Below are 13,942 nucleotides of genomic sequence, written 5' to 3'. Positions count from 1 at the left end.
CATGATGTCATGCAGAGATGGACAATAAATTATGCTTTGCTTCTAATCACTTCCAAAAAAACTATTAGAAATCCTAGCAAGCTCTCCTTTAATCCATTACCACAAGATTTATACATTGAAATCTTGGCTGTTCTGATTTACTCTTAGGTGAGAAAAATATCTAGAATTAAATACAAGTTTAAATTCCTTGTATCCTAATGGTAATTTTCAAAGAGTTCTTCTTTTTCTTTTTTATTGAAGTACTGTCAGTTACAATGTGTCAGTTTCTGGTGTACAGCACAATGTCCTCGTCATGAATATACACACATATGTTTGTTTTCATATTTTTTCATTAAAGGTTTTTTTTTTTTTTACAAGATACTGAACACAGTTCCCTGTGCTATACAGCAGAAACTTTTAAAAATCTATTTTTACATATAGGAGCTAACATTTGTAAATCTCAAACTCCCAAATTTATCCCTTTTCCTTGGTAACCATAAGATTTGTTTACTATGTCTGCGAGTCTGTTTCTATCCTGTAGATGAGTTCATAGTGCCCTTTCTTTTTTTTTTTTTTTAGATTCTACTTATGAGTGATATCATATGGCATTTTTCTTTCTCTTTCTGGCTTACTTAGAATGACGATTTCTAGGTCCATCCATGTTGCTGCAATTGGATTGTTTTATTCTTTTTTAATGACTGAGTAGTATTCCATTGTATAAATATACCACAACTTCTTTATCCTGTCATCTGTCAATGAACACTTAAGTTGCTTCCATGTCTTGGCTATTGTAAATACTGCTGCTGTGAACATTGGGGTACATGTGTCTTTCTGAGTTAGAGTTCCCTCGGATATATGCCCAGAAGTGGATTGCTGGATCATATGGTAAGTCTATTTTTAGTCTTTTGAGGAATCTCCATGCTGTTTTCCAGTAATGGCTGCACCAAACTGCATTCCCACCAGCAGTATAGGAGGGTTGCCTTTTCTCCAGCATTTATAATTTGAAGTTTTTCTAATACAGCTGTTTTCTTTCTGTCCAAAATACTGAGAAGGGCACATGATTGTCAAGCATCTGAAAAGCACAGCTGTGTATACTCCTAAAGTGGGAGGGACAGGGCAGCAGCCAGAGACACAGCTAAGAGTGCAATGGAGTCTATAGATTTAGAACTTTTAAATTTAATGACCATGTATCTTTGATCTTGGTAGATGACACTAAACAATGGCACCTATCATCAGGAAAAAAGAAAACAACCCAAGAAGCCTATCCACTACGTGAGGCTGCTAAAATTAATGCTGCTCTAATTAATAGTCAAATGCAATGGAATCTGCAGATGGTAAATTTTATTTGAGAAAGCTCTTCTTTGTGTGGAAACAAGTAAGTACTAAACATAATTCAGAAGATCTAAGTTAGTAGGGAAAAACATATACACACACACAATTAAATCAAAACTAGCTAGAGTAGTGAAGGTATCTCTGATCCTGGACCTGGCATTTTTTTTTTTTTTGCACACAAAATCTATTTGAAATATCAACTGGAGAAAAGGATTCAAACCACCTCTGGGAGGAATCATGACAGATTTTGAGAACATTTTCATTAAAAAAGAAAAAAAGCTTATGTAAAAATTAACTTTTCAAAAAGGTAGATTTTTTTTTGCTTTAAATACAAAACTCATATATCCCAGCTCATTAGTCCTAGACCTCATTGCCCCAACTCAAAATCTTATGGTAAGATTCTGTTCACAACCCTACATCTGTTCAGAATCCTACAAATGCTCAGAGTTGAACTCTCATGCATTAGAGCCTACAAATGCAAGTAACTTGGAAGCAATGTTGCAACTTTTGGCAACCTGTTATGTAAATATTTTTCTGTTTACTGCTGAAGATTTATTCAATGTGGAATATTTTACTGTTTTGTTTGATTGTTTTAATTGGATAGTTAGGTCTGCATCAGGTAACTGACCAGCTACAACTTTTCTAGATGAGGATGCAGATGAGGAACGTCATGCGGAGACTTGAGGTTGGTCAGCTGCATCTCAGTTTGGCCACTAAGATTTTGAGTGACTTTGAGCTAAGCAGTTTACTTTTATAATTCTCACTCTCTGAATCTACTTTTATATCTCCATCTTTAGAGGTATTACTCATCCCTTCTTGGCCAGGTAGTATGCGAATTAACGTAATACTTGGTATATGGGCTAAGGAGCCTTTTACAAAGAAAGGACAATGGATTCACAATAGATGTGGATAATGCTAGAGAACAGCAATTACTATAAATTTACAGGAATGTCAAGTGTGGAAGAGGGAGAAAACCTGGAATTTGCAGTGAGTGCCTAGTACTATATAAAGCTGTTAAGCAAAGTATTAACAAGCAAATTTGTTACAACGTTGAACTAACAGTAAAAGCTGTTAAAAAAAAAAGACAACTTTCTTAATGATCATTAAAACAAATCTCTTAAAACTCACGGACAGTCTTCACTGTCCCCACTTGCTCTTTTATACAAAGTCTACAAGCAGGAGACACCAGGTCCGTATTCGCTTTAGACTGTGTAGGTGACAGAAAGGAGCAGTGAAAGAGAAGAGGAACTGATCTCACAGCCCCCCAGAGCTGTCGGGCTGCGGTTTGGAGTGCACCCGCCAACTCGGGGGGGATTTCTGTACCTGAATCCATGTCCTTAAAAACGTTGACTGGAAGGACATGTGTTTATTCTGTCCATGCTCATGGTGTTTCTGAATTCCCATGAGCAAGGGCAACAATACCTAAATAAGTGCAAGAATATGTGGAGCCATAGGATATAAATAAGTACCTCCTCCTAGAGCACTAAGGATATGAGAGTTAATATTGTAAAATATGGACGTAAATACAATATACAGAGTAAAATGCAAAATTTATATAAATTTTTGAGTTGAAACAGACTTTGAAGCAATTTCCCGCATGTGATCATCCACTTTTAGTTAAAGCCCTAGTCTTTGTGGTGTTTAGAGTTAGCTCTCTGGTTGGGAGAAAGATTTGAGAAGCACTGATTGAGAGTAAATCTTGATTCAATTTTCTGAGTGGAGAAAAGTCCTGGATGGCATGGGTTTGGCCTGTGAAAACAGAACAGTGCCCTGAGTGATTACTCTAGGTCATGCTTCTAAATGAGGGCAGTCTTATCCCCCAAAGGGCAAAAACTTGCCACTGAGGGACGAAAAAGATCTTAGATGCTGAAAGGGTCTGTGGCCCTCCAAAGAGTACATAAAGTATATCTGTGTATTTTGCAGTGGGGCAGGAGTGAAATCTGAACATACACCTGGGCAGACTATGATTTAAAAAAAAAAAAAAAGAGACACACACTGCTGTATGTCCACACCTAAAGGAGCTGATGGGAGTCACTGAAGTGTAAGTACCAGCTGGTTTACAACATTCATTATCTAAACTTTGGTGGGGTTTTTTGGTCCATATTTTGAAACGTGTGTCTAATAAGCAAAAGTCATCTTACTGATAAACACATTGTCCTATTTTCCATTTCTGTTACATTGTCTTATTTAACAGTAACTACATCAAGTTTCTGTATTTCTTGGCAAAAGCGAAGTGGCTTCCTAAGGTCATATGAGAAATGATCACCATCCAGGCTTTTGAAATCTCTAGGACAGTTTTCCAATTCCCAGTATCCTCTTCCATCCCTTTGGCATCACTACTCTACTCTATTCCTTTGCTCTTGTCTTTATTTGATGTTATCATTAGCTATCTCCAAACTCAGCTTAGCAATCATTGTTGTATCAAACTTTGCTAACAAAAAAAAATGTGTGCATAGCTTACTGATAAGACAGCACTGACTCGAATCCTACCACAATTATAGGTCCTTAGGTAAATTACTAAACTTTATCGTCTTATCTCCTTCCAAAAATTGACATTAATAATACCTATTTCAGATTGGTTGTGAGAAACAGAATTTACTATGTGTGTGTATATATATATATATATATATATAAATTTACATTTATTTTATATGCACAACTGAAAGTATGATTGTCAATGTTATATATTAAAATTTCTCTATAATATCTACATTTAAAATACTTAGCATAACATTTGGCCCCAGAGTAAGTGCTTAACAAACTTTAAAAATGATGATTATGGAAGTTACTTAGTAATTTATTGGTGATACTGGGAATGGATATCTATCAAGCCTATAGATTTTCTCAACTGAGACTTAAAAAAATAATATAAATTTAACTGATGAAGGCTTAAAAGAAATTTCAAACATATCTAAAAGTTGGATCAATTAATTCTGGAACTCTTTTAGATAAACTTCAACTGCTGCCGTGTCAGATACACTGTCTAATTTTGGAAGGAAGTGTTTTATATATATTTTTTCCCCTTTTCAGTTATATTAGGTAGAATTATTACAGTTTGACTGCACATACACATGATAGTGCATGTAAATACTTATATACAAAGAAGGACGTGTTTTAATACACTGTGGTAGGTAACTATGACCCTTAAGACAAAGGTTATAACTTTTATAGCCGCTTTCTGGGTGTTTTTAAAAAGGAAGCCATATGTAAGGGAAAATATTTCAAGTACTTGAACTGTGGTAACACTGCGATTTCCTTTGTTGAAATAAAACAAAACCTTAAAAACACAATTTATCTTAAAATACCACTAATAAAAGTACACAATTCCAACTCTTACGTGATATGAAGCCATGATTTCCAGGTGAGATCTTAATGGAGATAACTAACTATTGGAGATTTGGTCTTAATATAAAATTCATTCAACATCTGATCACCTTTCCTTTAAGCCAGCAAAGGAAAGGTAGTAGTGGAATTAATGCCTTCTGTAATGAGACCTCTTTCCTTTGGTGGGGATACTTGGCAGTAAGATCTGTTACAAATATTTAATCAAATATTTAATGCAAGTCATGTGCTGAAATTCTAGCATTATTTCAAGTGCTACCTTGAACTCCCTTCAAAATACTAAGAATATTTTTAAAAAAAATCTCATCTCATTAGCACGAACAAACATCATCATTATGATTTTGTTATTCTACTGTAAGTTGGATTCCCTGGGTTTTTAAAGAATGGTATTCCAACTATAGCACTGTATCTTACAAGAGAAAAGCAAACTGGAAAATGTGTAGAAACTTACGCATAGCTAGTATAGACACAATGCCCATGTGAAGAAATACACAGACTATTAGCAAAAAAATTTTGCCCTATCAACAAGTATATATGAATTTAACACAAGCTGGTAAAATCCACTTATTCTGATTGACAGATTGATGCCATTACATACTGTTACACCTAAAAACTTCATATTATGAACATTTTGGGGAGGAAGAATGAAACACTTGGAAGGTTCATTGGATATGTGGACATTTACATGCTGCAAACATCCTTTTTAGAATAAATGTATAAGGAAAATATTTTCAAATCAATGAAATTTTTTGAATTATTTAGAAATATTCTTTTCATAGAAAGCTTATACATAAGTCACTATCAGTTACTTAGATCACCATAAAAAATAGGAGAAACTGAATTTTTAAGCTGCAGCATTTAAACCTGACTTCTCCACGATCATCTTAAAAAGGCCTTAATAAAAACGCGACTACAAAATAAGTGCTATTTAGTGTCCCAAGGCACACAGCATCCTGTCTCAAGTTTCTGATCGAAAGACCTAATCCAGAAGGCAGGAAGAGTCTGTCTCCTGGTGTGAAATAAACTGGTGGACAGCTTGGTAGCCTTGTGAAGTGGCAGGTGAGCAAATATCTTGTTGGAAAAAAGTATCTTATTTTCTGTGATTTGACAGTGTGTGTAGAGGGAGTTCAAGGGAGCAGGTTGAAATATTTGATATTACAGTGAGTGGGGCCCTCAGAATAATAATCAGGACTATTTTATCACTCGGGTAAAAGCCAGTTCAGGCTTCTAGTAAACGCCGATTTGGGGATGTTTCAACAGGGTTTGTGACTCAAAGTTCTTCCTTGAAATAGCTAGAGTAATGCTAACTTGGAATTCCTACCAGTTGAAATCATATATGTGAATGATGTTCCCCTGGGCCCTACAATACCTTTGTGTTCCTGTAAAGATGATGAGAAGATACAGAGCATTTGGGCCAAAACCCTTCTCATAAATTGAGTATATGCTTCTGTTAATTCAGAGTTGGTGGAACTGAGTATGTTATTTTAAATCAGTCATAGCACTCTTCTCAAAATTGTATTTTGACATTATCTCCTTAAGGGATTTGCCTCTTTCATATATAATATATATATATAATATATATATATATACATATATATATATACATACAGTTAGATACTGTCTCTCCTTCTTTACCTTCACATTTTTTCATCAGTCTGGAGATCTACCCTTTCGACTAGAACTACAGTGTCTCATTGGCTACTCATGGATGTATCTGAAATACTGGAATGATTGGAAATAAGCCGGTAAGACAGCATGGACCACCATCTAAAAAGGTTAGTAAAATTTTCTATGCTTTTTGGAGTTATAGTCAAGTATGAAAACTCACAACACTATAGGGGGATTTCTGCTCCTTCCATGCATGTCCTCAAGTACCTATACTGTATTGATAATTCTCGCAGTAGCTCACTAATTATCTTGACTCAGAGGTTACAGACTGGATTAAATGTGTGAACCGAGGTTTGAGCTTAAAAACAAATCTTGAAATAGGACAAAAATCTACACAGGGAAAAAACTTCTGACGTTCATAATCTGAGACAATACTATATATTGTTCAAAATAACAAAGTGTATGTTCAGCATAACACAAGTGTCAGCTACCCTTCCTTCATCCACTTGTCCTGCACACGTGTGGATAAATACTTCAGCAGAGGAGATGGACAATCAGGAGAATGAGTGAGAGGTGCTATGAGGAAACATAAAGCCAAAGAAGGGGCTAGAAAGTGACTGTGTAAAGTAGGGGGCTGTTTTAGATACAGTCATCAAGGAAGGCCTCCCAAAGACGCACAGTGTTTCTATGAGAATGACTAGTTTGGTGCTAATATTAACTCTAAAGAGAGTTCTTCCTCTGACGGAGAAAGAAGAGGATGCAGCATTTTAGCGGACAGAGACATCTGTCTCCCATTTATCCTGTCTGATAAGGCAAAATGAAAGTTAGAGAACGAAGATTTTGAATCACAGAATGTGCTTTTTACTGACTGGTCAAAGATAATATTAAGGCTTAATATTTTCTTTTCAGTGAGGTTATTGTGTAGGCATTCTTCTCATAGTACAAGCCTTACAAGCAAAATGCAAGGGTGATAGAAATACTTTCTTAGGCTGGCAGTGCTCATTAAATTATATAATGAATAAAAAGATGCTGCAAAAAGTACTATACAAATGTAAGGTATTATTATTCTTAGGCAACTCACCTGAAGATGAAGGAAGCTGATCATAGTCCTGTGATGTTCTGTTGGATTTGACATTTTCACCTGGTAATCTCCTAGCAGGAGGCAAAGGAACTTGGCCACTTGCGGGATCAAAAAAGGGATCTTAAAAATAAAGGTAATTTTCAGATTAAAACTATTATCTCTGCCAACTGGCTAAAGAGAAAAAAATTAGAAATTCTCTAGAAAGAGCACAGCTTTAAAGAATAAATTAGAAAATGAATTTCATGACTGGGAGTAACCATTTGTTTTCTACCTTGTTCATCATTTGCTCCAATCTGCTTTTCCCATTTAATCCTAAATGCTACACACTCATTTTGTATTTTTCAGACCTCTTATTTGATTGACTGTAAAATTGTTGATGAAAACTGCTTTTAATTTTTACTTTCTGTACCAGTCTCTCCTGTATAATGAAAAGCAGCTGCTGTAAAGTCAAAGAAAAAAAATGGGTTTTGAATTCTGCTTGTAAGAGTATTGTATCAGGTAATCTCTCTAAGCATTAGGCGGACATAATCTGCAAAATGGACCTGACATTTGGGATTTGTGAGGATTAAATACATTCATGTACATGAAGCCTCCTGCACATAAAAATGTGCCTTTTAAAATACTACTACTTTGGGCATCCTATGCAAAAGACTGTCGCTTATTGGCTCAACGAATAGTAAATTCAGTTGTTAAAAATTATGCTATTATTAACATTAAAGTTTGTATATATAGTAAAATGATTTTTTTTGTGGCTACCTTGACAGACAGGGGGGATCTGAAATAGTGAAAAATAATTTCACTACTTCTTAATTATATATATTAACTGTAGCTAACAGCAGAAAGAGAGATTTTTATCAGGGCTACTATATTAGGACCATAAACCTAACTAATGGGTTGAAAATTAGTATGTGAGTTTAAGTCCATAGAACTGATTACTTTTTTGAGTAGATGAACATTACCTCCTCACCTCTGGTGTACTGATAATTCATCTGCCACCACTTCCATCTCAGGCTCCTTTGTTTCCTTCTCTCACATTCTTTTATTCTTTCTTTTGTATCTGCCAGTATCTCCAAAGGTATTGGAAGTTTTCTTGATTTGTGTGAGTAAGGCAAGGCCCCTGCTCTCAAGTACCAAGCACGCTGCTTAGTCAATAGGCAACACTTTATAAATACTTTTAACTACCAAAAAAAAAACCCAGACCAATTCAGATTTTTCAGAAATTCAAAACCAGTGACATTTGTATTGCAAACATCTAAGGCTAAAATTTTAACTATTAAAGAAGATCTGATAATATTTCATTGTTTTAACTTCTATTTGCATTTGATGTTAAAAATATGTAAGAATTTGATTGTTTAAGAAAGAACTACATGCCTATTTATACTAAATTTTGACTAGGTAATGTAAGGCAAGAGTTCAAATCATTATTTTCTTCCTCTTTTTGAGTACAATAATTATCTCCAGCTTTGCTGGAAACTTTTTTTTTTAACCTAAGCAAGGCTACTTAATTTGCTTTCATTAATTTTGAGATTAAAATGAGTCTTAGATGTTGAGCTTTCAATAACTGAAAAGTCAATGGTTCAACCTCATTAATTTTGCTGAAACATTTTAGGAAGGAATCAGAAGAGAAATCAAATTCCATGCAACAAATGTTAATCTTTTGATTTGGAAGACCAGCCACAGGTACCAAATTTCTAAATTTATGCAGAAATCACCCTAAGATTCAGATTTAAATATTCAATAAAATCTACTTTCAGTTCTTGTACATTCTAAAACATCACTGACATAATATTAGGTCAGAAAAGAGATTGTCTTTTACAATACATGTACTATTAAAAATTTCCTTAGAGGTAATTTATAGGTTTGTCAGATATGCTATTTCTAATCATCTTATTTAAGACTAAAGATTAGAATCAGATACACTGCAGGACCATAAATAGACCACAAGATATACAGTGGTATGATGTTGCTCCATTAATCTACTGCACTTAAAAAGTCAGTAGGTACACTAAAAATGTTACCATAAGTAGCAAAATACTTAGTTCTGAATCACTAGGATGTTCTGTCTTGCTTTATGCTAAGTTTGCTACTTACTGGTCAAGTATAAGGTAAACTGGGCTTCTGTAGCAAGTTGTAAAGTTGGAAGCATTCCTGCTTCAATGGAAAAAGAAATTGTATATAATACAATTATACAGAGTATAGTAATTACTGTCTCCTTACAAAGAAAATTTGAAAAGAAATAAAATTTTTAAAAATAAATTCTTCAAACAGTAATTAAAACCCACATTTAGGATTAAAGCATGCAAATTGAAAATACCATAGCCAGTGTACCATTTATATAGTAATAAATGTTTGAGAAGTGAATGATTAAACACAGTGGGATTAATCTATTCTAAAAAGCAAAGTACTACTGCCAGTGATTTACAGTATGGTAATGCTAAATTGAAAAATTTTAATACTTGTTTTAAGAGGTTATTAAAAACTAAGGCAAGACTGGGAGGAAAAGGTTTGCTAACCATAAAAGTGGGAAAATATGCATCAATCAAAATTATGCTGTGTAGGAAGGGAACCTATAACTGGTTACCTTTAGGAGGAGGCATTAAGGAATTTTTAAAATTCTTTTAGTATCTGAAACACTTTAAGATCTTTACTCAGTGTATAGGAAAAGAGGCAAGCAAATATAGTTGAACATTTAAAACAGTGCCATATTTCCTTTGGGGGCTGCCCAAAACCCACCAGAAAGAGTTGTCAGTTATTCTGAAATTTTAAAAGAATCTCAGTGTTAGGTCTAATTTCTAGAAGAGGGGTTGAAGAGCTATTTAGGTGAAACAAAATTCCTCTCTCTCTGCTGCCCCCACTATACCGCACATTCATAAAACTCCTAGTGATCTGGCCACTGATTAAGTCTTCCATTTAGAGAACTCACTACCCTTACTACTTACTGTTCTGAGAAGAATTCTTAATAATTTAGGAAGCTTCTTATGAAGAATGGAGCCTGTTCTCATGTCTACCTTCCGAGGAGACATGGAAGAAATCTTCTTTCACAAATACTGTAATTGAAGGCCACTCTCATATATACTCAAGACCTTCTCTTAGTTAAACGTAAGTTCCTTTCATCTACCGTAGTTTTATGTGGTGTGGTTTTAATTCCCTTTACCAGCCTGGCTGCACTCCTCCAGGGATACCCTAGCCCCAGGTTTCTCAAACGTGAGCTATGAGAATCACCCCCAAAAGCCTGTGAAACAGATTGTTGGGTCCTACTCCCGGAGTTTCTGACTTAGTAAGTCCTGGGTAGGTCTTAAGTATTGGCATTTTTAATAAGTTTCTAGGTGATGCTGATGCTCCTGCCCTCAAGACCACAATTTGAGAACCACGGCTCTACCCCGTCAGTCCTTCAGCACCTGAACACAGTGGTCTCCATGCTGGCTGAGCCCTGGGGAGGCCCTCACCTCACGCCGTCTCTGACTTGAACTCTGTGAGTGCAACCCTCAAACAGTACGAGTGCTCTCGGTAACCACGTCGTGTGGGTGCTTCATAAAGATCATAGTCAACAAAACCCCAAACCCTTCCCAGTAACTGTTGCTAATGATCCACGTTTTCTCTGTATTTTCCTTATGCCATTGCATTTCTGGATCCTGGTGGAAAACCTTCATTTATCTCTACTAAGTCGATTTGGCTAACTTTTAGAGGTGAATTGCAACTTTAAGATTGGATAAGGATTTCAAAAGAGATTGCAGGCTAGAAACACAGTGAAGGAGAGGTTCAAGAAGAGCTGCCAGATACACTGTGTATTTTGTGCACTGCACAAAAGCGTGCAGTAATGGGAACGAGCCGACTTCAGTACAGCCTTGGCTCCATTCCTGGAGCACTGGCCCGGGCACAAAGTGGAGGGAGGGATGACTATTTCTACCCACCAGCACAAAAGAAATGCCTTTTTGTAATTCAGACCAGAGCATGTATGTGCTAGCAGTAGCCTTGGGTTTGGAGACAGGAAAGTGTAAAGCTTTTTTTTTGAGGACTCCAGGTTTTGTTAAGGTCTGACTGGCCTGTCTGGACTAGATGGCTCTCAGACAGCAGTGGGTATTACTGTTTTGCCAAAGGAAATCGTGCATGAAAACCTAGAACAGGAAACAGTTCAAAGCAGCATCAGAGCTGTGCCCCTGCTTCACGTCCCTCCCTTGATCATACAGGAGTCCTGAGGCTCCCTTGTAGAAACACAAGGCCCTGCAGTTTGCACAGCACCACTGCAGAGCCGTCACCAGGCTGTAAGGCTGGACCCGACTCAGGGTGCAGGGCGCCGAATGCTGGGAAAAAGAGGCAGGTTTGATGAGGTAATTTATACAACATCGTGAGGCTATCCAATCTTTGTCTCTAATTAGGGATAATGATTTCCTCAAGGAAACCAAAGCTCAGCAATGCCAGAAAAGCTTTGTCATTACACTGGACTAAAACTTTACAGACTGAACTACAGTGAAAACAAGAGCAGTAAAGGGCCCATACCGTCCACTTAGACCTTGTGCGGTCCCACAACTACTGGGTTAAAGTTTTGCTATTTACAGAGTATTCTTTTCTGAAGCTCAATTCAGGGTGAAGAACTACTTTTGAGAATCTTCTATTAGACAGGATAATGTATTAAATCCTTTGTGAAGTGATACTGTCCAGTGCTTGTTTATAAGCTGAAAGAAGCCTTCATGTCCTATGATATTGTGTTAAGAAGAATTAAAATATTTCTTTTCAAAAAAGACGAGATCTAATAATACATGTGGCTTAAAACTGAATAAAAACTGTCTCAGTGGACCTCATAAAGGATCTGGCAACAGACTAGACAACTTCCCTGTTAATGGGAAGGGGGAAAAAGGTTGCCATTTTTTTCTCAGAGGTATTTATTATCAAAGGATATCAATGTTATTTGAAAAGAAATTAGAATACGTTCCATGCATAAAAGGAGGTATGTCAACAGGTTCAAATGACCCTGCTCTGGTCCCGTGTGACCCTCACACCACGGGTTACAGAAAGCTGCTGCTGAACCTCCCTGGCGACCGAGCACACCTGCGTGTGAAATAAAAGTTTGTACAACTTCCATTCTAATGAAAGGGGGCACTTTCATTTTGAAGCAATTTTTTGGGAAGATTTTTACATAAAGTACAATGAACAATAAAATTATGATAAAGAACTGAAATATTTCACAATTAATTCTCTTGATAGAAACAGGCAAAAATGTGTATTTGTATAAAATGTTCTCTTCTCACTCGTTGGACAGCTTAAATTTAAAAGAAGGTGCTTTCATTTAATTGGGTGTAAATGACATATAAGAGGTGATAGGTACCTTATAGGAATCTAGTCAGAAACTATCCAGAAGTTGTTTTGGGAAAGGTTACATTAACTAAAATTTAAAAAACATTAAAAAGTAAGACTCTCTAATGTTAAAGTCCATATGTAAAAACAAACGTTTAGGGCGAGGGTATAATTCAGTGGTAGAGTGCATGCTTAGCATTAAGGAGGCCCTGGATTCAGTCCCCAGTACCTCTATTTAAATCAATCAACCAACCAACCAACCTAATTACTTCCCCCCATGCCAAAAACAAAGGCTTAAATAAGTGTAAGTGAAAATGATAGTGTTTACATGTAGCTATATGAATACGAGCCTAAGTTATTCATTCTTTCTGCTTGCATCAGAAGGGTTAGGAACCCTGCTCGTTGATTGGGAGCACTGATTTAAAATTAAGGTGCTCCATGAGGACAGGGAGGCATCTCACAGAGCAGGTGACACAGAGGACAATTCAACTGATACTTACTGGCAAAAAATTAAACTCAAAATTATTACTTGAAAATAAACTACTTTTAGAAACTGAAGCTATGTATCCCTAGTTATACATCTATAATTTGTGTGTTGTAGCCACAAACTGCCTCTATTTCTAAATTACCACAACAAATGGAAAAAAAAAAAGCACTCGAGAAAAATGAGTTAGAAGTGAATGACAATGGTTATAAGAGTCCCAAGATTTCGAAAAGGGTTGAGCCAAGATGCAGAGCAGAGAGACTCATAGTTCGCCCTCCCCCATAAATACACCAAGAATTACATCTACAGACCCACTGAATCACACAGAACACCTAGGAACTCCGGCAGAGTGTCTCGCTTTTTGAAAAGTAACAGGAGGATTCTCACAAAATCTGATAAACAACAAGTTCATACTGTATAGCACAGGGAACTATATTCAGTATCTTGTAGTAACTTACGGTGAAAAAGAATATGAATACATATGTATGTTCCGTTACGACCGAAACATTATGCTGTACCCTAGAAATTGACACACTGTAAACTGACTATACTTTGATCAAAAAAAAAAATATATAAAAAGATTCCCAAGATTTCAATGAAGCATACAGGTGGCCAAAGGACAACGTAAAGGAATTGCTTACAAAAAAAAGAACATCTTTTAACCAAATCAGAATAAGGAGGCAAACGTTTCAGAGTATAGATCACAGTATCATGAACAGAACTGATTAGAACAGTTAATATCAGCAGATTCAACATAGTTGAATTTTTTTTCCCTGGTAATTCTGACTAGTGAAATGGATGGTTTATTATAGCTCTTTAATTTC

At 36.0% G+C, this 13,942-nt stretch overlaps 1 protein-coding gene and 1 long non-coding RNA gene across 9 annotated transcripts in view; one reads left to right on the top strand and one right to left on the bottom strand.

The window, feature by feature from the left end:
* Positions 1-12,546, top strand: part of LOC140697730 (uncharacterized) — a 72,278-nt gene extending 59,732 nt beyond the window's left edge. The window contains exons 3-7 of the long non-coding RNA XR_012075025.1: positions 1,186-1,354; positions 3,235-3,352; positions 6,308-6,428; positions 7,334-7,475; positions 10,662-12,546. This is a non-coding gene — a long non-coding RNA (uncharacterized lncRNA). The remainder of the gene's footprint in view (positions 1-1,185; positions 1,355-3,234; positions 3,353-6,307; positions 6,429-7,333; positions 7,476-10,661) is intronic.
* CBLB (Cbl proto-oncogene B) overlaps positions 1-13,942 on the bottom strand; it is a 258,056-nt gene that overhangs the window by 2,569 nt on the left and 241,545 nt on the right. For 4 of the 8 annotated variants that reach the window (XM_072965889.1, XM_072965884.1, XM_072965874.1 and 1 more), the window contains 2 exons: positions 9,434-9,490; positions 7,343-7,462 (listed from right to left, as the gene is read on the bottom strand). In XM_072965889.1, coding sequence (XP_072821990.1) covers positions 7,343-7,462; positions 9,434-9,490 — 177 coding nt within the window. The remainder of the gene's footprint in view (positions 1-7,342; positions 7,463-9,433; positions 9,491-13,942) is intronic. The other 4 variants (XM_072965902.1, XM_072965899.1, XM_072965878.1 and 1 more) reach the window with 1 other exon arrangement.

This window comes from Vicugna pacos, chromosome 1 (assembly GCF_048564905.1).
Source record: "Vicugna pacos chromosome 1, VicPac4, whole genome shotgun sequence".
NCBI classification, from domain to species: Eukaryota; Metazoa; Chordata; class Mammalia; order Artiodactyla; family Camelidae; genus Vicugna; species Vicugna pacos.
The sequence above is the reverse complement of the archived record's forward strand: the minus strand, read 5'-3'. Positions and strand labels throughout refer to the sequence as shown.